The sequence below is a fragment of the Vanacampus margaritifer genome, chromosome 1 (assembly GCF_051991255.1).
Source record: "Vanacampus margaritifer isolate UIUO_Vmar chromosome 1, RoL_Vmar_1.0, whole genome shotgun sequence".
In the NCBI taxonomy this organism is placed as follows: domain Eukaryota; kingdom Metazoa; phylum Chordata; class Actinopteri; order Syngnathiformes; family Syngnathidae; genus Vanacampus; species Vanacampus margaritifer.
This window is the reverse complement of record NC_135432.1, coordinates 6,083,524-6,106,270: the sequence shown is the minus strand read 5'-3', so window position 1 is coordinate 6,106,270 and position 22,747 is coordinate 6,083,524. Positions and strand designations below refer to the sequence as shown.

The 22,747-nt window shown below is 38.9% G+C and overlaps 2 protein-coding genes across 6 annotated transcripts in view; one reads left to right on the top strand and one right to left on the bottom strand.

The window, feature by feature from the left end:
- LOC144053643 (cyclin-dependent kinase 17-like) overlaps positions 1-14,142 on the top strand; it is a 58,818-nt gene extending 44,676 nt beyond the window's left edge. For 4 of the 5 annotated variants that reach the window (XM_077568318.1, XM_077568308.1, XM_077568343.1 and 1 more), the window contains 8 exons: positions 1,299-1,419; positions 3,411-3,508; positions 3,666-3,771; positions 6,701-6,743; positions 6,836-6,926; positions 7,012-7,089; positions 7,620-7,741; positions 10,456-14,142. In XM_077568318.1, coding sequence (XP_077424444.1) covers positions 1,299-1,419; positions 3,411-3,508; positions 3,666-3,771; positions 6,701-6,743; positions 6,836-6,926; positions 7,012-7,089; positions 7,620-7,723 — 641 coding nt within the window. In that variant the 3' untranslated portion in view covers positions 7,724-7,741; positions 10,456-14,142. The remainder of the gene's footprint in view (positions 1-1,298; positions 1,420-3,410; positions 3,509-3,665; positions 3,772-6,700; positions 6,744-6,835; positions 6,927-7,011; positions 7,090-7,619; positions 7,742-10,455) is intronic. The other variant, XM_077568328.1, reaches the window with a different exon arrangement.
- On the bottom strand, positions 13,536-22,104 carry LOC144059324 (parapinopsin-like). The gene is given in 7 exon segments (XM_077578319.1): positions 13,536-13,652; positions 17,975-18,012; positions 18,015-18,105; positions 18,176-18,418; positions 20,043-20,280; positions 20,344-20,434; positions 21,783-22,104. Coding segments are annotated over 7 exon segments (1,140 nt in total).
- Between the last annotated feature and the right edge of the window lie 643 nt (positions 22,105-22,747).

Here is a 22,747-nt window from a genome sequence, read left to right as displayed (position 1 = left end):
TTTTATGACACTGCCTAAAAATGTTTAGAATTGCCTGCGTTAATAGTTTAAGCTGTGAATATACCGCCAACTATCATCAGAACTCATTCACTGCCATTGACGGCTATTGACGTCAAAAATTCATTTAAACTATTTCTATTAGTTACATTTTTTTTCCACTTTTGTTAACAATAGTATGAAAACCTAGAAAGAAAAAAAAAATTGTACATCTAGAACAGATATGAAATGTATGATTAATCGGGAGTTAACTATTGAAGTCATGCGATTAATTATAATAAAAAATTGAATCGCCTGATGAGATAAAAAAAAGAAAAGAAAAGATTATTAAAAAATTAGGAGCGTCAGGCAATTAAATTTTTTAATCGTAATTAATTGCATGACTTCATGAGTTAACTCATGGTTAATCACACATTTTTCGTTCTTAAAGTAAAATTTAAAAAAATTGTAGGTTTTCATACTCTTGTTAACAAAAAAGTAAGAAAATGTTAAACTAATAGAAATAGTTAAAATTAATATTTGACGTCTATAACCGTCAATGGCAGTGAATGAGTTAACATACTCTAAACAGTAGCTAGACGGGGGTTACTGTACAATGTATGAACCAAGTTTTCCTTGAGGTAGCGTGGCTCAGTGGTAGAGTGGTCGTCTCCCAACCCAGAGGTTGTGGGTTCGATCTCATGCCATTGCGCTTTTGAGCCAAATACTGAACCCCCAGTTGCTCATGATGCTGCGTCATCAGTAGAAGAAAGAGTAGTCGGCCTTTCGGTTGTATATTTATGTATGGATTTATTTTTTTTTTGGACCATGTTGAATTTTTTATTTGCCAATGAAAAGAGCTATATAAATGAAGTACCATTTTGAGTAACAACTATAATTTTTTTTTTAGTTTTTTTTTTTATGGTGTATTATTGTACAGCTGTAATATACTGTACTGAAACCCAGAGCCAATATGGCAACCTAGTGTACAGTCCACTCAGCTCTGCCTTCTGATGGTGATAATTCATTATGACATATTGACCAATATCCCAGTGAAAATAACACTTTTCTGTACCATATGCTGTTCAGATCAAAAGGGGACTCATCCCAACCCAGAGGCAGGCAACACCACAAAATTATCACATCAGTCACAAAATTGACACGTTAAGACCATTTACATTCACATTGACAGCGCAGGAAATGTAGAATGTTTCATTAATCAAACGTACGATTTCTTGTAATGAAATAAAAAATGTCTTGTGCAGAGTCAGCTAAGTCAATATTTCCCATTATTTTGTGCTACTTTCCCCTCTTTAATTAAGGTTTGGCCCGGGCCAAGTCCGTCCCCACAAAGACCTACTCAAATGAAGTAGTGACATTATGGTACCGACCTCCAGATGTGCTTCTAGGCTCCACTGAGTACTCGACGCCCATAGACATGTGGTGAGCAAACACACACACACACACACACAGACTGTTCTTCTTTTTTTATGTTAATCTAATATTTATGGCATTAAAATTAAACCTAAATCCACACTGGAAAAGATTAGAGCAGACCGTTTCAAGTGGTTGGATCGTTCTCTAAGCTGCTTTCTTACTTTGCTGCTGAAAGCAAGTGTGACGGGAGGTTACGCTGGACTGGACTGTGACAAACAAAACAAAAATGAGTTAAACACACTTGCCATTCAACAAAATACACAAAACAGTGACATTAACAATACCCTAATATCGCACCACTAAGTACATTTAAAAAGTACCGTATTTTTCGGACTATAAGTCACACTTTTTTTTCATAATTTGGCTGGTCCTGCGACTACTCATGTGCGACTTCTATATATTAACTCATTCACTGCCATTGACGACTATAGACGTCAAAAATTCATGTGAACTATTTCTATAAGTTTAAAAACATTTTCATTTCATTTCATTTTTTATTGTACATTTATAACAGATATAAAATTATCAGGCAATTAATTATGATTAAACGCCCCTTTTTTTTTTATTTCAGGCGATTCATTTTTTTTTATTGTAATTAATCACATGACTTCACTAGTTAACTAACGATTAATCACAAATTTTATATCTGTTCTAAATTTACAATATTTTTTTCCCCTAGGTTTTCATACTCTTGTTAGCAAAAGTCTTTTTTTTTTAAACTAATAGAAATTGTTAAAATGAATTTTTGACGTCTATAGCCGTCAATGGCAGTGAATGAGTTAATATTCGAAGTCAGACTGGCGCTCTAAATCCCTGGTCCCTAAACATGTTGATGGCAGCGAACGAGTTCCATTTGGATTTAAAACTTCCGCTTCCAACTACAGAGTTGTCCTTTATTGTTTAAAATAGCTTACCTTAATTAGAATCCCACGTCGTATTGTGCCCAAATGTAGAATCCTGGTCAGTTTTATGCCTTTTGCTACTGTTAAAAGTAAATCCTTGTTGTGGCGGAAACCGCATGCTAAACTAGTGATTTGTCACAGATTAGATGTTATGACTTCTTCTTTTTCTTATCACTGATGTGTACATATTACTGGGTAGATGATAGCCTATACACGCCTGTGCAAGCCGTTGAAGCCACACGGCGGCCATTTTACCACTCCCATCCTGTGTACAGATTAGACATGTATTTATATGTATTTATTAGGGGTTCGATTCGGCAATATATCGCGATATTACAGCGCGCAATTCTCCAATCAATTCGATATGCGGCCGAATCGAATTTTAAACATCAATTTTTTTATGGGAATATTCAACAAAACGTCTTACTTGGGGTTAGGATTCACACATTAAGCATGGAAGAATGTTATATTAATGGAACATTAAGCCTTAATATTTTATTTAAGTGCTGTTCAAATGTGAACCAGACTGCAACCTGTTTTTTAAATGCAGTGACTCAGTCATAAGCCTGAATTTTCAGATAAATAAATACATTTTCATACAAATCTTACAGTGTACATGTACAAGATTACTGATTAGTATTTTCTAAATTTGAGTTTCTAAAAAAAAATCGCAATAATCAATTTATAGATTCGCATCGGGATTAATCGGTATCGAATCGAATCGTGACCTATAAATCGTGATACGAATCAAAACGCCAGGTACTCGGCAATTCACACTCCTAGTATTTATACATGTATTTAAGGCAAGTAGTAAAATACTGTAAAATGTATATTGTAAATGTATAGGTAATATGGCGGCCTGGCGGTTCCAAAAGTCCGAAAAATATGGTAGGCCTCTATTCATTTGAAAGTGTCGCTTAGGAGCAGTCTCACTCATTTGTGAGCTCTGGCTTTGTCTCAGTTCATAACCTTGCAGTGTTGTTGTTGTCAACAGACGCACACTGTACACTAGAACCTTTTTATTATGAGCGTCATTGTGTGTGCACGGTAAAACATTCCATCAATCGCTCTGCTTTTGTGCTTGTCACTGCGCAGGGGTGTGGGCTGCATCTTTTATGAAATGATCACAGGCAGGCCTCTCTTCCCCGGATCCACAGTGGAGGACGAACTTCACCTCATATTCCGCATCCTCGGTGAGACGACACAATGGGCTTCCCAGTACAGGAAATTCTTCATTTTGTTGACCTCATCCCAAAACCTTTTTTTTTTCTTTTCTGGCCAAATACATTTTATGCTACTATGTTGACTCGCAACCGGTTAGTTAATAAACTGAACTGTCGACTTGCCCAGGCACCCCTACAGAAGAGACCTGGCCCGGCATCAGCACCAGCGAAGAGTTTAAGACGTATCATTTTCCCAAATACAAGGCAGAGCCGCTTGTTAACCACGCTCCGAGGTATGTGTGTGTTCTCGCAAGTAGATGAATCACAACATGGCTCACAATGAGCACTCACATTAAAGTACTAATGTTGATTTAGTGATGCATTTGTTCTGGCACACATAAGGATTTAATCATATCTTAACACAGTGGTTCTCAAATGGGGGTACGAGAAGGCACTCCGGGGGGTACATGAGATTTTAAAATATATTTTAAAAGTATATGTAAATATTTCTAAAAAATATATATACATAAGTTCATAAAATGAATTTTATATTCAGTAGGCAATTGAATTTCACTGTCCTAAAAACCCAACATTTCCCCCATACCAGAATGCTTTGACCCAACCTGTCAATCACTTGAAAACTTTATTTAAAATTCAGTAAATTGTTTCTTTTTGAGAACAGAGCTTTACTATGATCCCAAAAGATGGCACTTTATGTTGAGAATAATCTGTATGTGCACAAATCTTTATTTATAATTAAATTATTTAGTTGTTTTTTTTTTTTAGTTATGGGACTGCTTGCGGAGCAAGCAGGCACATATTGTTATCCTACCTAGGACAGTGGTTTATTTTATTTTTTATTTTTTATTATTCCAGTGATTTTTCCGCTAAAATGCGGCCCGTACCGTACATCGCACCGGCACAAATGAGGTATCAAACGATGCGGCTCGATCTGACTCGCTGCGCTATTATTTTTCTAAGAATTCCCAGTTACCATGGCGACGCTATTCCCAAAAAACTCCCAAATTAACTCCCCATTGGGAATGAATGGGAAAAGGGAAGAGAAGATCACACATCAAGCACCTTTTTCCAGGACACGCTGTGCGCGCATACGTTATCCGACCGATACGAATTTTAGCTCATTTTGTAGGAATTTTTCCCATCTTTAGCTCAGTGTCGAAATCTTTTTTAAGGAATGAAAGCTCCCCCCCCTGTGCGGGTTCAAAGACAGTGACTGAATTAGCTTTCTCACACACTCTGTTGGCTAATTAGCCATCCAGTGCCGGGAACCAAATAATGTATTTGAAAAAATTTCACTTCAACTCGTCACCATGGCCACAATCTTTTGTCACTAGACGTCAAATTCTCACATTTTGTAGTCACGAGTGTCTTCTTTCAGACAAACTAACTTTTATTTGGCTAAGGTGTCATTTAGTATCTTTATTTTCACTTTTAGCGAGGACAAGTCGGACCAACTCGCCTATCTCTTCCATGTTAAATTCAGGCGCCTTTCGCTCTTCATTTCTGATAAATCATAAGTTTTCAACCTGCTCTCATTTAGTCATTTTTCATCCGATTAAAAAAATGAGAACATGCTCGTGTTCCCCAAACCCTTGCCGTTCTAACGAGCTATTTCTTGAATCTGTATCTTGAACCGTTAAGTCGTGAGAGGCTTTTGTTCAAGGGGTGCGTCTCTCATACAATCTCAATGGAATGTGGGGCGCGTGACGGCTCCAAGTCAAAAATGGGTGTGCGCTCTTAAAGGGACAGTGAGATATTTTTAGATTATGGTTAACTTCCACATTTCTTGACCGATTCCAGTCATTTAAATTTTAAACTGTTCAGCTCATTTACATTTATTTAAATACATTTTCAGGGACAGTGAGATACTTTTAGTTGATGTTGATTATGGTTAACTTCCACATTTCTTGACCGATTCCAGTCGTTTAAATTTTAAACTGTTCAGCTCATTTACAAGAGTCAGCAGTCCCATTCAAAATTTCCGCGGGAATTTTTCTAGTTATTATTATTATTTTAATCAGAAATGCTTTGCGCTGGTTAGGGGGTACTTGGCAAAAATAAATAAATTCACAGGGGGTACATCACTGAAAAAAGGTTTCGAACCCCTGTCTTAACTGCTAAAGACACCACATGAAGACAAAAATCTGTCATTTTACAGTTTTAGGTTATGGTGTGTGTGTGTGGGGTGCTCGGATCATCTCAACATTTCATCATCATAATTGATCTCCAAAAATGTTGGGCTGATAGTCCTCAATTGTTTCTCAATGGACCTGAGGCGTGAGGGTTGTTAAATGATGATGTCGTCAAGACTTGCTTTTGTAAAATACTTCTTACCGTCGGGGGAACTCAACTTTTATACCAAAAAAACGGCATCGAGTAGCGGCACGTTTGTTTTTATCCAACGAACGGCTGCTTCTTTGTTCTTCAATCAGGGCACGTCTTGATTTCCGTTCCATGTTAACACACAAGATTTTTGGTTGTAATTATTGAACATTTTTTATATTTAAAATTATTGGCACAATTCATTTATCGGGAGAAAATCACACTCTGCGCAAGATAAGCTTCTTGTATAATCATATAGAAATTGTTTGCCAAAGAATAAGATCCCCTAAAATATTTTCCTTTTTCAAAGATAGTAGGGCTCATTTTTATTTTGACGGGCAAAATAGGTACTAATTTAAAGGAGAAGTCAACCTAAAAACATTTTCTTAACATAAATATGTTCTATGCAGATCCACTCGTCTAAATATTTGTATTCTGGTTAACATTGCGCAAAATCCGGCAGTTTTGATCAATATCAGAAGGCGGACATTTTGTGATGACATCACAGTTACGCAAGTCTCAGGTAACAACCAATCACAGCTCAGCTTCAGAAAACAGGCCAGCTGTGATTGGTCTTTGCCTGAGCCCTGAGCAACTCTGACGTCATCTTAAATCGACAGCAAGTGGCAAAATGGCCGCCCCCTGAGATGGATAAAAACAGCTGGATTTGGCTTGGTAACTCATATTCCGCAAATGTAATATTAATCGGAATGTCACGTTTGGACTAGTGAGGTCACATATAACATATTGTGTCGTTTTTGCAGTGCAAGATAAGAGAGCCGAAATATTAGCAACGTAGAAATAATAATGTGAAGTGAATGAGTAAATTCCACTTTGACCTCAGTTGACCTCTCCTCTCTGTTCTTTAATGGCATGCAGGATCGACAACGACGGTCATGACCTGCTCTCGGTGCTTTTGCAGGTAATCAACATTTTAGGCTGTACGAGTGAGATTGCGGTTCATAGAAATTAATTAATTAATTAATCCCTTCATCCGTCTGTGTGTGATTCCAGTTTGAGGCCAAAAAGCGCGTATCGGCCGAGGACGCTCTCAGGCACGCGTATTTCAGAACTCTGGGCGAGCAGGTCCAAAGCCTGGCCGACAGTGAGTCAACGACTTGGGACGAGTCCTGCTCGAACTTGCACACATTGCGCCATCTCAAATCAAATCCTGCCCGTTTTGTTTTCAGCTGCGTCAATCTTCTCCATAAAAGGCATTCAGCTCCAGAAAGACCCCGGGAAGAGGTCGTCGGTCTACCCAGAGTCCAGTAAGTCTCTTGAGATACCAAACTAGAAGAGAAAGACAAACATTGAGGATGTATATAAGGGGGGGGGGGGAGACAAGGGCAGGACAAGACCTCCTCACTCTTTTTTTTTTCTCTTCCTCTTCTGCTTTCTGTTGTCTTTCATGCTGCCGTGTGGCCACTATGTCCTAGTCTTACATTCATTTTTCCTCGTCTATGACATAATGTTGCACTTTAGGCTGAAGAAAAAGGAAAGCAGTTATTGATTGTCTGAGAAGCAAGCAGGCATTCAGACAAGAAGCTAAAAAGTTAAAATTGCAGATGTATTGTTACTGTAATCCAAAAAAATGCACACAAACAAAGCAACAAATCCACAGTCCGTGTGTGTTTTCTTTGGTTCTGTCTCTGCTGTCTTGTCCCTTAAAAACTGTCCCCTTTCTTTGCCTCTGCACCCATTCACTCTTCTATCGCAATGTTTTCATCTTTTCCTAAATATTTTCTGTCTCCCTTGTGCTCCCTACTCCACATACTTCTTTATTCTGCGCCCTAAAAAGCGATGGCCCATAAGCTAGGCTCCGCGCCCTCGCAGTACTTCCAGAGAGAAGCAGCCAATCCCAGGCCTCAGAGTCACAATCTCTCCTCCACTTCCACTGGCTGAGTGGCCGCTACCTTTCTGGTAAATACGGTCTCTTTCACACTGTCTGGATCATGTTTTCTTTTCGTTGTACTTCCACTTAACTGTCACTTTTTGCCCCTTTTCCTCCTCCGGCGCTCTTTGTTGTGATGCCACATTCTGCATGCGTGTCCAAGTTAATCTTACGATTGTCTTTTCTTTCCCCCTTTTTTTTTTTTGCTCCAGCTTTTCCTCACGTTTCACACCCTGCACCCACGTCTCAACTTTCACTTACCGCGTCATCCTCTTTTTCTGCTCCCAGCCTTTCTGTCAGGGATGAAAGGAACAACAATGTATTGGTAAAAAAAAAAAGAAAGAAAGCAATCTGATGGGGGAGTCGTTTGATTCTTTTTATTTGAAGTCCTCTTTAGGTTTCTTCAGTGAGAGATGTAGTCTTTTTGTTGAGCGTGTAAGTAAGGGCCTGAAGTGGTGTGTCTTTTCCGTTAGTAGCATGGATATAGTGTGCGTTTTGTTGCAGTGTTTGACTTTTGACTACGTTTTGGAGTAACAACTAATCTAACATGCTACTCTTTACACACAAGCAATCAGACTAATTACTCTTCAAATCTCCCTGAACGTCATCAATATTTTTCAGTGTCATTTCACACCACTACTAACAAGTGCAATTGACTGCCTGTAGGAAGCAGTAGTGAGCACTAGGGGTGTGCCCAAAAAAATCGATTCTCATAAGAATCGCGATTCTCATTTAGTACGATTCAGAATCGATTTTAAATGTCCCAACCCTGTTCATGTTGTACCCGATTTGGCCACTTAGGGGCAGTGTGATTCCACACGGTCTAATACACTGTTAAGTTGTAGCCACATTAGAGAGTAGAAGGAAAAAGTCACGATCAAGTTATTCCAATAAAAGTTGTTTTTTTTGCAGTGTGGAGCCGTTCTTTTGAGTGATAAAAGTGCCGCGGGTAGCGCGCTAATTAGCATTAGCGGGTCAGACTGGAGTAGATCATTACGATTCCTTGCACATCTATAGATTGAAGCAAAAATCAGTGTCAATCAAATCATTTTGAAGCAAAAATCGCTCCCAAACGAAAATCGATTCTGAATCGAATCGCAGACCCAAAAATTGGAATCCAATCGAGAGACATTCAAAGATTCTCACCCCTATTGAGCACTAATTAACAAGAGTTACTGTAAATAAACAGTACACATGGTTAATGGTTAATGAATAATAAAAACACAAGAGGTTTTTTAACACTATAGTACAGGGGTGCTCAAGTTCGGTCCTCGAGAGCCCCTATGCAGCCTGTTTTCCATGTTTCTCTCCACTAACACACCTGATTCATGATCAGGATCGTTATCAAGCTTCTGCAAAGCTCGCTGATTAGCTGTTCATTAGATTCAGCTGTGCTGCAGGAGGGAAACATGCAAAACAGGCTGGATAGGGGCTCTCGAGGACCGAACTTGAGCACCCCTGCTATAATACTTACTAAAGTCACTCAACAAACTGGTATTGAACATAGCATAATGCATTGTGGGAGTATTCAAATTAATATTCACTTCAGAGGAAGTGACAATCCTGAAAGACTCTTTTTTTAAATTATTAAAATAATTATAAGTCACATATATTTAGTAAACACTCCAAATTGTCCATAGGTGTGATTGTGAGTATGGTTGTTCGTCTCTGTGTGCCCTGCGATTGGCTGGCAACCAGTTCAGGGTGTACCCCGCCTACTGCCCGAAGCCAGCTGGGATAGGCTCCAGCACCCCCCGCGACCCTTGTGAGGAAAAGCGGTCAAGAAAATGGATGGATATATTTAGTAATTAAAACTAACTTTGTTTGATGTCATTTTTATGTAAACAGGGTGGTTGTTAAATGCTAAATGTAACTATTAAAGTAACTTGTAATCTTAGTTACTTTTTAATAAAATAAGTAATCAATAAAGTAACTAAAGGGATACTTGACTCATTGAGCCATTTTCAACAGTAAGAAGATAATATTTTGACTGTAATTACTGTGATAGCTACATTACTGTTCATGAACAATTAATAACTTAAAAAAATAATTTTGCCACTTGCTGTCAACTTAAGATGACATCACCTGTGCTGAGGGAACAGGTCACGACCAATCATAGCTCAGTTTGCTGACCAAACCCAGAAAACAGGCCAGCCGTGATTGGTCGTTACCGACTTCCTCAGCACGGGTGATGTCATCTTCAGTCGACAGTAAGTGGAAAAGTTATTAATTGTACTGCTGGAAATCTGAAAGTATCCCAAGTTACTCTTCAAAGCAAGTAATCAGTAGTTGACTTTTTCAAGGTAACTGTGGCAACACTGCTGGTGAGTATATTTACATATAAAGAAATATAAAACTATTAATGTCGTATTTTGATGTCGATTTTTAATTACAATTTTGGCAACACCTCATTGTTCATTCTGAAGTTATTAGCAATTGGTTTGCCACAATATTTGTTCTCATCATTTTTATTCCCCAACATGAAATCTTTGTATTTTTCAAAACGTATCAGCTTTAAAAGCATTTAAGATGACTAAATAAGGGGGGGTGGGGGGGGGGATTAAGCTGTCTTCTGGAGGCAGTTCTGGTAGCTAAACCCCAAAATGCTGTGGGAATAAAATGTGCTTGATCACATACTCGTACAATGTTTACATGTCAATTCCGCATGATGTGGAATCTGCGTGTTTGCGCAACATGTTCATGTGTGTGTGTGTGTGTGTGTGTGTGTGTGTGTGTGTGTCAGCTCAGGGGAAGGGCAGACGGCAGAGTGTGTTGTTCTAGTGGTGTCGGATGGCCCCAGAAGTGAGGAGGTCCACAACCGAAGGAGCAGTCACATCAGACACAAACATTCAGCGACCACACCACGCGCACTGAAGGAGCGACACACTCTCACTCGAAGAAACCATTCACGCGTCCACACGAACACATCTGGGACTGAAGAATTCACACGCCACGACAGAACAATTCTCTCCCCCTGAAGACAGAAAAAGGACTCTTCAAAACGTGTGGAAAATGGGAGAGTTGATGATTCTCCTTGCTGCTATTACAGCTGCTGTCCAGATGGGGGCAGTGTTGACGTGGGCCAGAGCAGAACTTGAACTGTCGTGACAGCGGCCCAGATTCCAAAATGGACGTCCTTGCTCTTTTAGTCTCTTCCCACTCTTCTGGACTGTTGCTGTACATAAACAGACTCAGCTGTTCTCTTTTTTTCTCATGAAATGCCTCAACCGTAATCCAAACTCGAAATATCGCACCTCCCCCTCGGCCCTTTATGACATCATCCGTAACACACACACACACACACACACACACACACACACACTCGCTTCATTCTCTCGCTCCATGCCGCTGACTTTTTGCGCACACACAAACACTAGCGCTTTTGTTTCACTTGAAAGTCAGATGTGGAGTTTACAGAGATGAACTTTAGCACCTTACCGGCCACTAGAGGTCAGGGAAAACGGTCCGTGCTGTACTTGACCTCATCTGCCAGACGTGGGTTCGAAGTACGCTTCAGATAGTGGAGTGATGATGAATCTAAATGTTAAACCAAAAAATAATAATAATAATCGAATCATTGAAAAAAGCTAACTAGGTCACTTGGCTCTGTAAAAGCTCCAGTCAACAACTTGTAAGGTCGATGAGTTAAAAAAAAAAAAAAAAAAGTGTACAAGTCCTCACCTGCTTATCCTTAGATACCCCCTTTGCCTTGACCCTTGACCCACAATTTATTTTGTGTGATTATACAGGCGCTGTTGTTGAACTGTTCTTTGCACCTCATTTTACCTCTTTGGATCAACCGGTCGATGATTCAACAGCCCCCGAGATCCTCTCCGAGACCAGCTCCACGTGCGGTGTCTATTTTTACACTTGATTTTTTTTTTTCCTATTTGTATATAAGATCTTAGTTTGTACTTCTCAGAAAGCGATGGTATTTCCGACAAATGGTATTTCTCAGTCTTTGCTGTGCTCCCGCTGTTATAGTTGGCGACTGGCTGGGAACGTGTTGCACATTCCTCGAGCTCAGGACTTAATTGCTTGTGTCGTTTTTTGTGGGTGCTGCAAGGCGGCGGCGGCGGCCGAACCTCCGTGAATCCCGTTAGAGCAGACCACCCCCGAAATCCCCTCGCAAGGCTTTATTATGAAGTTTCCGCAATAATGCGCCAGTTATTTGTGTTCCCCGTTCTCTGTGATTGAGACTACCTATAGTAGTTCAGTGGTTCTTAACCTGGGTTCCTTCGAACCCCAGGGGTTCAGTGAGTCAGTCAAATGGTTTCTTGGCCGCAGCCGATCACGCTACATTGGGAATTCAGTGCACTCACTTGTTGTATTGATTTCTTTATTATTATAATCCCTTCATGCTACGTCAGCAAAAAAAAAAAGAAAGTGGTCGGACGAATATGTGCAATATCAAGTATAACGGAACGTATAGGGTGTTCCACAGGGTTCAATTTTGGGGCCTCTGTTGTTTTCACAAATCCTCCAACACTAACGACCATTTGGTCGTTTTTACAATGCACCAAAATGCAACCACATATTGTATTTAGCGACCTCTGTAAAAATAGTCAAGTGAACCATAAGTGAAGTTAATGGGACACTCGTCTTCTGACCACACGACCCGGGTCTGAGTCCTAGTAGCAGCACTTATGGTTTACTTTACAATTTTTTCGCTATTTACATGGCCGGTAGGGGGTCGCTAAACTACAATTTGTAACACTTGGTCGTATTTTGGTACATTTCAAAACGACCTATGAGGTCGTATTTATTGGAGGGGACTGTCTCTGTTTTCATTGCATCTGCTGCCCCTTTGTTCCAAAACGTTCTGAATTCAAGTTGAAGAGAGCCAGATATGATGAAAAAGCTACTCACCTTGTTTATTTTGCTCACCAGTCAACCTTTATACCTAAGTCTTTAAAGTAAAAAAATATATATTTATTTTTTTAAATCACATTTTCTTTTTTAACTCATTCACTGCCATTGACGGCTATGGACGTCAAAAATTAATTTAAACTATTTCTATTAGTTTCAAATTTTTTCCCACTTTTGTTAAGAAGAGTATGAAAACCTAGGAATTTTTTTATTGTACATTTAGAACAGATATAAAATTTGTGATTAATCGTCAGTTAACTCTTGAAGTCATGCGATTCATTACAATTCAAAAAATTAATAGCCCTACACCCCTAATTTTATAATATTTTCTTTTTTTAAATTAGGGGCATCAGGCGATTAAAATTTGTAATTGTAATTAATCACATGACTTCACTAGTTAATCAAAAATGTTACATCTGTTCTAAATGCACAATACATTTTTTTCTAGGTTTTCATAGTCTTGTTAACAAAAGTGGAAAAAAAGGTGAAACTAATAGAAATAGTTCAAATGAATTTTTGACGTGTATAGTCGTCAATGGCAGTGATTGAGTTAATAAATAAAGATTTGGTGAATGAGAACTGGTGGGGTTCAGTACCTCCAACAAGGTTAAGAACCACTGACCTGGTGTATATTTGAAACCATCTTAAAGCATGTTTGCGTATATTCCACACGGCCATGTTTTCAGTTTTAACAGTATGTGAAATTGCTGGAACAGGAACATCACCAATGAGTCCAACGTTTGCATGGCATGTGAGCTAATAACCATCACACCAAGAATCCCCATTGAGCCCAACGACATCAATGAAAATAGGATTCAATTCAACAACAATGCCATGCGGTGCTTCGAGACCAAACGGCAAACTTGTCCAGTGCCGTAATAGTCCGTAGAAGCAGATCACCGCCGAGTAGTTAGCCGGACACGAAGCACCGTGGCGCGACGTTGTTTTGTGTTTCTACCTGCCAGAAGCCTCCAAGCACACCACCGTTTCACTCACCGGTAAACTCACGGCGAACGATCGGAGTGTGGCGGTCTTCTGGCGCTGACCTCGGACCCGGACGCGATCCCGGGTCTGCGCCAGTCAGGACGACTACTCGAACCGAGCGCGTGGCAGTATGTAGCATGTACATAGACGATCGCTCACTTTGTGTATATATAGAGACGTGTATAGGTTTGATACAGCTATTCACATTCTGCCCTTTTTTGTGTTTCTTTAATGAAAGTCATAGCAATATTTCTGTAATCGATAAAAAAGCCAAGGTAGGGTGTAATAGGGTGACGGTGATTATTTAGAGGGGTGACTGTGAATGGTGAAACTGTGAGACTTGACGAAGAAAGCGACAAGGACGTTTATGTTTTTTGCTGTTTAACATGCAAATGTGTTTAAAATAATAAAAATAAATAAAAGGTCAGCACTTCGAAAGAGTCGCTAAATACACCTGGATTATGTTTGGGGGGTGTTTTTCCCAGTGAAAGCCATAATGGTGGTAATAAGGTGATGAAGGTTTGGTTGTGAAGAAGAGATGTGTGCACCAAGTTCAAAATAAAAGATGTGTTATTAACATGTTGTTGGATGTTTTTGGATAACATGTATTTCAATCTCAAATATTGTGGATTATATCTTCGGCTGCAGTCTAATTGAACTCATTCGCTGCCATTGACGGCTATAAACGTCAAAAATTCATTTGAACAATTTTTATTAGTTTAACATTTTTTTCCCCACTTTTGTTATCAAGAGTATGAAAACCTAGAGATTTTTTTTTTTAATAATCTTTTTCTTTTATTTAAGAAAAGATTATTAAAAATTAGGGGCGTCAGGCGATAAAATTATTCAAAATTAGGGGCGTCGGGCGATTAAAATTTGTAATTGTAATTAATCGCATGACTTCAATAGTTAACTCATTTCAACTATTTCTATTTCAAATTTGTTTCCACTTTTGTTAAGAAGAGTATGAAAACCTAGGATTTTTTTTTATTGTACATTTAGAACAGATGTAACATTTATGATTAATCGCGAGTTAACTATTGAAGTCTTAATCACCTGACGCAATTTTAAAAAAAGAAGAAAAGATGATTAAAATTAGGAGCGTCAGGCGATTACATTTTTTAATCGTAATTAATTGCATGACTTCAATAGTTAACTCACGATTAATCACAAATTGTATATCTGTTCTAAATGTACAATAATTTTCTTCCAGGTTTTCATACTCTTGTTAACAAAAGTGAAAAAAAAAAGTTAAACTAAATGAAATAGTTCATATGAATTTTTGACTTCTATAGCCGTCAATGGCAGTGAACGAGTTCATATCTGATCATGAGCACCGCACACAGAATTATTTTTACTCTTTTATCGTCACAGTAAATTGAAAACGAAATGTACAGCTCCCAATTTTCAGGAAAGAGAACACATACATGGCAAAAATCACAAGTGACAAGCCCCATCACAAGTTACACAAAATGAATTGGGCTCATAATTAAATTTACATGCAGAATTCACACAGGCGTGGTGATTTACAAAAGTCTGTTTTTAACTCATTCACTGCCATTGACGGCTGTAGACGTCAAAAATTCATTTCTATTAGTTTAACATGTTTTTCCATTTTTGTTAATGTCATGTTTGGGGCTCTGGTTTTGGTTGTGTGTCTCCATTGGTCTTGTGTGTGGTCCTGCCCTTCCTCGTGTCGACCAATCCGTGCCCTCGGCCACTTGTGTCTTGCCTCAGGTGTATCTTGTTATCTCGTTAGTGTGTCTGTATTTAGTTCCCTGGGTTTGGTCAATCCTTGTGGGATCATTGTCGCTGTCACCTCTGATGTTCTGTTTGTTACTTTGATTTTGGATCTTTTTTCAGGTCTTTGTTTATTTAATGCTAACCAGTACCCCTGTTAGTGTTTTTTGTAAAATAAAGTATGTCAGTATGACCTGCATTCCTGCCGCGGTTCTCCTGCCTCCCTGTATTTGGGTCCTCCACTCCGCACTCGTGACAGACTCAACTCCGCACTCGTGACAGATCGTAACAGTTAACAAGAGTATGAAAACCTAGAAAAAAATATTGTACATTTAGAACCGATATAAAATTTGTGATTAATCGTGAGTTAACTATTGAAGTCATGTGATTAATTACAATTAAAAATTTGAATCGCCTGTCGACGCTCATTTTTAATAATCTTTTATAAAAATAATTTTTTTTTAAAAAAGGATTAAAAAATGTCTATGTTTTCATACTCTTAACAATAGTGGATGTTTTTTTTTTTAATTAACAGAAATAGTTAAAATGATTTTTGGACGTTTATAGGCGTCAATGGCAGTGAATGATAGTGTGGATATAAAAAGTCTACACACTCTTATTGAAATGCTTTTTGTGGTAATAAAAAACAAAATCACTTCAAAACTTTTTCTGCCATTAATAAATCCTAAAAGATTTTGGAGGTGGGAAGTAAAAGGATTGAAATAATTTGTTTGCACAAGTATGCACACCCCATTAAAACTGGGATGTGTCACATTTAAACACATGCTAATTGGGAGCCAGCACACACCTGCCACCATTTAAAGTGCAACTGGTTAACCCAAATGAAATCAGCTGTAGGCTTTTTTTTTCTTTTTTTTTTTTTACTCTTTAAGGCTCAAGACTGCTACTTTGAACTTTTAACAATTCCTTCCACCTTGTCTACGGCCCCAATTCCATCCATCAAAATCATGATGCTGCCACAACAAATCATCAAATAGTTCAACCTCGCTTTCATCGGACCAAATACGTTTGGTAAATTGTGTTACCATCCGTTGTAAGGATTTGATCTGAGTCTTATTTTTTTTTAATGTCATTAAAAACCTGCCAGCTGAACAGGGGTGTGTAGACTTTTCTATTCACAGGATTGTACTTATTTGTTATTCTACAGCCAGTAGTTAAAACTCATTCAACCCCAAAAACATATTGATTTGGTTTATATCTCTTTGACTGCCAGACGTTTTCAAAAACGGGTTGTCGCCAGTGCCAGCCGATTTAAGCATTTTGACTGATCTTTCAAGGTCCACAGAAAATGTTGTGTTTGGACTATGGAAACACACATACTACCAAATGAAAGATTGGACTCTCATCTTTCATCAGAAAAAAAGTTTGTTTCTACCTTATTCCGTTCTTCAGTAATCAACAATAGAAAATGGTTACTTTCACCGAAATTCTCTGTTTCGAAACAAAAAGCGGAGAAAAAGAGCTTTTTGTGAAACGATGTTATTTCATGCACTCTAGTGAATTCTACACTTCTTTTTGTCCATGAATGATGCCACAAACACCTAAATAGTGCTTTACTTCTGTAAAACGCTTTCACCAACAATGAAAAAGTGTTTTTAGTTTGCAAAATACGTTTATTTCCATTCAACAGTGTAACAATTTGACAAAACAATTTCGCAAACTATTTACAAATGTGTGCAACTGTGGTACTACTTACAATTATGTGGATGTTTCAAATACAGTTTTTCTTTTTATAACGCTGGACTCGCACAACAGTTTACTTTCACTTTGTCCGTTTCGCGTGCAAACGTTACACTTTCTTGACTGCCTTTTTTTACGGGGAATAAATAGCAAGTAGCAGACTGTACCCACTCCTCCGATGAATATGCATTGGACTCGGGGCACTCTTCGTCGTCCGATTGAACGTCCGCCTGAGCGTTGTGCTCCGTGTTTTCCGGTGTCAGCATCGCTCGCCCGTGAACCTTTATAACGTCGTCACAGTCGCCGCGTCAGCGCTTCCAACTTCGGAGTCACCATCATCATCATCGATGATGATCATCGTCGTCATCAATGTGCTCTTTATCGTTGGTCGATGTCTTTGAAAAAAACGGCTCGACCGTGAGCTGCTTGCAAGCGGCCGCCATTATGGCTTCTTCAGCCAATGTCCCCTCAACACTCTAGCCCCGCCTCACGTCTTCTACTGACGCTCGCCCAATCTTGTCAAAAGAGAGTCATCGCTGCCCTCTAGGGGCCAAAAATAGTCATTAGGCTCACGAGACCTGCTTGAAACTTTCAGGACAGCTCCGCAAGCCTTCCCAGCAACCGTTTCAAAAAAAAAAAATGGGAGGACGTCTTTTAACGTCTTTGGCGCTCCTCCGTAGGTTTTTGCAGAACGTCATTTAACGTCTTTGGCAGTAAAAGAGTTAAATTATATATATATTTTTTATTTTTAAAAAATTATTATTATTTTTTTCAATCAATCATGTTAGCGTAAAGAAGGGTCTGAAAATGGCTGTCATGGCACTGAATGATTTGACCAGGATGCAGAGCGGTTGTACGTCACTTCAAATAACAACAACAATAAACATTGATCAAATATGATCCCTATTACAGAAAATTTTAAACAGTTTATTATTATGATTATTATTTTGCACTGGTTCTGATATCACTATGATTCTGTTCAGAGATCCCTTTGGTTTTTGTGAGCACAAGCCATTGTTGTCTCACCCTCAGACGGCTGCGCTTCCGAGGCCCAAGGGTTCCACCCGCACAGAACCGTAGGAGCGGCACATGTCCGGAACTGGAAAAGGTCAAAAACAATAAAGTCGTTGAATTTCATGTTCTGGCGAACGTGATTGCTGAAGCTTTACCTGTCTGTTCATGAAAACGTAAATGATGGGGTTGTAAACGGTGCTGCTTTTGGCAAAGAACGCCGGCACGGTTGCAATTAGAGGGTGGATTTGAAGCGAGGGATGGAGGATGACAGCCAGGGCCAAGCTAGCGTACGGTAGCCAGGTCACCAGGAAGGCCATCACCATGGCGACCACCATACGTGCCACTTGCACTTCCACGCGCTGCGTGCTGCCAGCCTCGGACACCTGCAGCTTGCTCACCTGGGACGCCAACATACACACACGTCATCACATCAGAACTTTTTTTCTTCAAAATATCTTCACAGTAGCCTTTTTTTTTTTATTTAGGACTGAAATGTCTGCTAACACCTTCGCTGTTCACAATGGGTAAGGCTCTGGCCAATAGGTTTCAGGCTGGATTGGGGTTTGAATTTCCCACGCTCTGTCTGCGGATGTGACGCCATGTGCGCGTTGTTTATGTGAAGAAGGGTACGCGGTGTTAACTCATTCACTGCCATTGACGGCTATAGACGTCAAAAATTAATTTGAACTATTTCTATTAGTTTAACATTTTTTCCCACTTTTGTTAACAAGAGTATGAAAAGTTTTTTTTATTGTACATTTAGAGCAGATGTAAAATTTGTGATTAATTGTGAGTTAACTAGTGAAGTCATGCGATTAATTACGATAAAAAAATGTAATCGCCTGACGTCCCTAATTTTTAATAATATTTTCTTTTTTCTTTAAATCGTGTCAGACGGTTAAAATTTTTGATGGTAATTAGTTAACTCATTCACTGCCATTGACGGCTATTGACGTCAAAAATTCATTTGAACTATTTCTATGAGTTATACTTTTTTTCCCCCCACTTTTGTTAACAAGAGCATGAAAACTTAGAATTATTTTTATTGTACATTTAGAACAGATGTAAAATTTGTGATTAATTGTGAGTTAACTAGTGAAGTCATGCGATTAATTACGATAAAAAAATGTAATCGCCTGACGTCCCTAATTTTTAATAATATTTTCTTTTTTCTTTAAATCGTGTCAGACGGTTAAATTTTTTGATGGTAATTAGTTAACTCATTCACTGCCATTGACGGCTATTGATGTCAAAAATTCATTTGAACTATTTCTATGAGTTATACTTTTTTTCCCCACACTTTTGTTAACAAGAGTATGAAAACTTTGAATTATTTTTATTGTACATTTAGAGCAGATGTAAAATTTGTGATTAATTGTGAGTTAACTAGTGAAGTCATGCGATTAATTACGATAAAAAAATTTAATCGTCTGACGTCCCTAATTTTTAATAATATTTTCTTTTTTCTTTAAATCGTGTCAGACGGTTAAAATTTTTGATGGTAATTAGTTAACTCATTCACTGCCATTGACGGCTATTGACGTCAAAAATTCATTTGAACTATTTCTAGGAGTTAAACTTTAGTTTTTTTCCACTTTTGTTACCAAGAGCATGAAAACCTCGAATTCTTTTTATTGTAAATTTAGAACACATATAAAATTTGTGATTAATTGTGAGTTAACTAGTGAAGTCATGCGATTAATTATGATTAAAAAAAATTATCGCCTGACGTCCCTAATCTTTAATAATCTTTTCTTTTTTATTAATTTTTTTAAAAATCGTGTCAGGCGATTTACATTTTTGATGGTAATTAACTCATTCACTGCCATTGACGGCTATATCATCTCCTATGATGCTTCATTTGTGTAATATCCGAAGATTGTTTTTGTGAAATGTCTATTTTATTATATATTTATTTTAGAACTTCTTGTATTGTACCGTCTTTAAAATCAACAAAAAGTTGAAAATGGAATATTCCATGTTCAATCATTTTAACCAAAAGCAACATTCTCCAGTCCTCACCTGCCGCAGAGTCCACAGGAGCCGCAGGTAGGACGCCATAATGACGGAGAAGGGCACGGCAAAGCAGAGTGAAAAGTAAATGACCATATATGACATATTGCCGACATCCCGGCTGTGCCAGTTGGGGGCGCAGGAGGTTTTGATGCCCTCCAGCTCGTAACTCCCCCAACCGAACAAGGGTGGCGTGTTCCACACAAAGGACCACAGCCAAGACAGCACCACGCCAGCGATGGCATGCCTGAGAAGAAGCGGTCACGGTTGAGCGCTCACCGCTTTATTTTGAAAGAATATTAACGCTTACCTGGTCTGGAAGAGGGCGGCGCCCATAGGATAGCAAACCACGATGTAGCGCTCCACAGAAATGACTCCTATTGTACACAGACTTGCTATACCTGTGAGAGGCAAGAGGGATGAAATCAATTAGACCACATTCGTTTGGCTGTAATCTCATTTTGGGCTATAGCGGTGCCATCGAACATGAAATAGAAACAAGGCAAGCGAGCACAGATTTCAATTCACAATAAAAGAACAAAGCCGATTAAAGGAGAAGCTTTGAAACAATTAAGAGAATCTACAAACCCACCAAGTAAACATTTCGTATCACATACTAGATAATAGGGGTGGGAATCTTTGAACGTCCCACGATTCGATTCCGATTTTTGGGTCTGCGATTTGATTCCGAATCGATTTTTGATTAAGAACTATTTTTGATTCAAAATGATTTTATTGACAATGATTTTGCTTCAATCTATAGATGTGCAAGGAATTGTAATGATCTACTCCAGTCTGACTCGCTAATGCTTATTAAGGGTGTGCCCAAAAAAAACAGATTCTCATAAGAATCGCGATTCTCATTTTAAATGTCCCAAAATCGATTTTATTTAAATTATTTTATACTGTCTTGCCTTTGTCTGTGTGTGCCTTTATTGGGAGCGCTGTTCATGTTGTACCTGATTTGGCCACTTAGGGGCAGTGTGTTTCCACGCGGTTTGATACACTGTTAAGTTGTAGCCACATTGGAGAGTAGAAAGAAAAACTCACGATCAAGTTATTCCAATGAAAGATGTTTTTTTTTGCAGCGTGGAGTCGTTCTTTTGAGTGATAAAAGTGCCGCAAGTAGCACGCTAATGAGCATTAGCGAGTCAGAATGGAGTAGATCATAACAATTCCTTGCACATCTATAGATTGAAGCAAAAATCATTGTCAATCAAATCATTTTGAATAAAAAAATCGTTCTTAATCGGAAATCGATTCTGAATCGAATCGCGCACCCAAAAATCGGAAATCGAATCGTGAGACATTCAAAGATTCCCACCCCTACTATTTATTTCTAGTGATGGGAAAATGAAGATTCATGAACCACTTACAATATTTTTAATATTTAATCAATTTCCATTGTGCTAGCCTTTAAGCCAAGACCACCATCTAAAAGAGTAAAAATATCGCAAGTGATTCATGAAGCTTCATTTCGCTCAATCTATACCAGAGGTGTCGAACTCGAGGCCCGGGGGCCACACCATCATTTTATGTGGCAAAAGGCAAATTATGTGTCAACTTCATGTTCCTTTCACATTGTCTTCACTTGTAACAACACTGAGATATGACATATCGCAAGAATTTGCGTTACCAATTTAAAACCATTATTTACTGGATTCTCATTTCAAACCAAGTCAATCAATTTGTTGCGTATCTCCTCCAACACACACACATGCTCACAAGTGGCCCGGTAGCAAAACTCACCAAAAAAGGCCACAGCAAAGCCTTCTAAAATGCAGCCCACTCGTCCAAAGCTGAAGTATCCCATGGCGGTGGTCACCGTGGTGGGCAGCCCCCCAAACACAGCACAGCCCAAGTCACATACAGCCAGGCTGACCAGAGCGTAGCTGAGCGGCTGCCTCAGCTGCTTGTGTCTTACTGTCACCACAATCACCAGGATGTTGAGAAGGATCCCCAAAATAGAGAAGACACCCATGACAACGGCCAGGATGGTGAAGCCGGCCCGAGACGGGACCTCCGCGTCGGCTACGTTGCCAGAGAAAGACGAGTTCCCGCGGGGCTCCATTTTGTAATTTGTAAAGTCAATTTGGCTCAAGCAGACGGATGTTTTAGCTGCGAAGTTAAAATACTTAACATTAGCAGTTCATTGCCTACTTCAAATTCCAAATGTCGAAAGGTCAAAACAGCAACTATGCTAAAAACAAGTATGATGTTCGTCATATTTCAAATTTGGCATTCAACTCGATCAATAAACAAAGAAAACCTTACTTAAAGATGACAAATGTATTTTCTGTTGCAGAACCAAACGCACAGAAGACGCGACTCTCCATATGAGCCCAAAGCAGATCCAGATCACGATTTTTAGTTTCTACCGATCTACCAAATCCGCAGATCCGGATTGTGAGGACAATAATTCTTCCTAATATCCTGTAAGACTGCACTTTCCATGATTGTGCAGGGTCACATACACAACATGGTTTTAGAGCAGTGTTTCACAACCTTAGCTGCCTCCAAATTTCAATGGAAGTGCATTTGCTTGTGTGTTATGCCAATTTATCAAAGCGGATATTGTACGTAATTGACGGTAAAAGTAAATTTAGCTATATTGAATTTGAAGGTCACACGCTCCTCCCGGCCGCTAGAGTGCAGTGTAGTCTCCACCCGACTCTTGTTCAACTGTGCTTTTAATGCGCACTCGTTGACTGGCT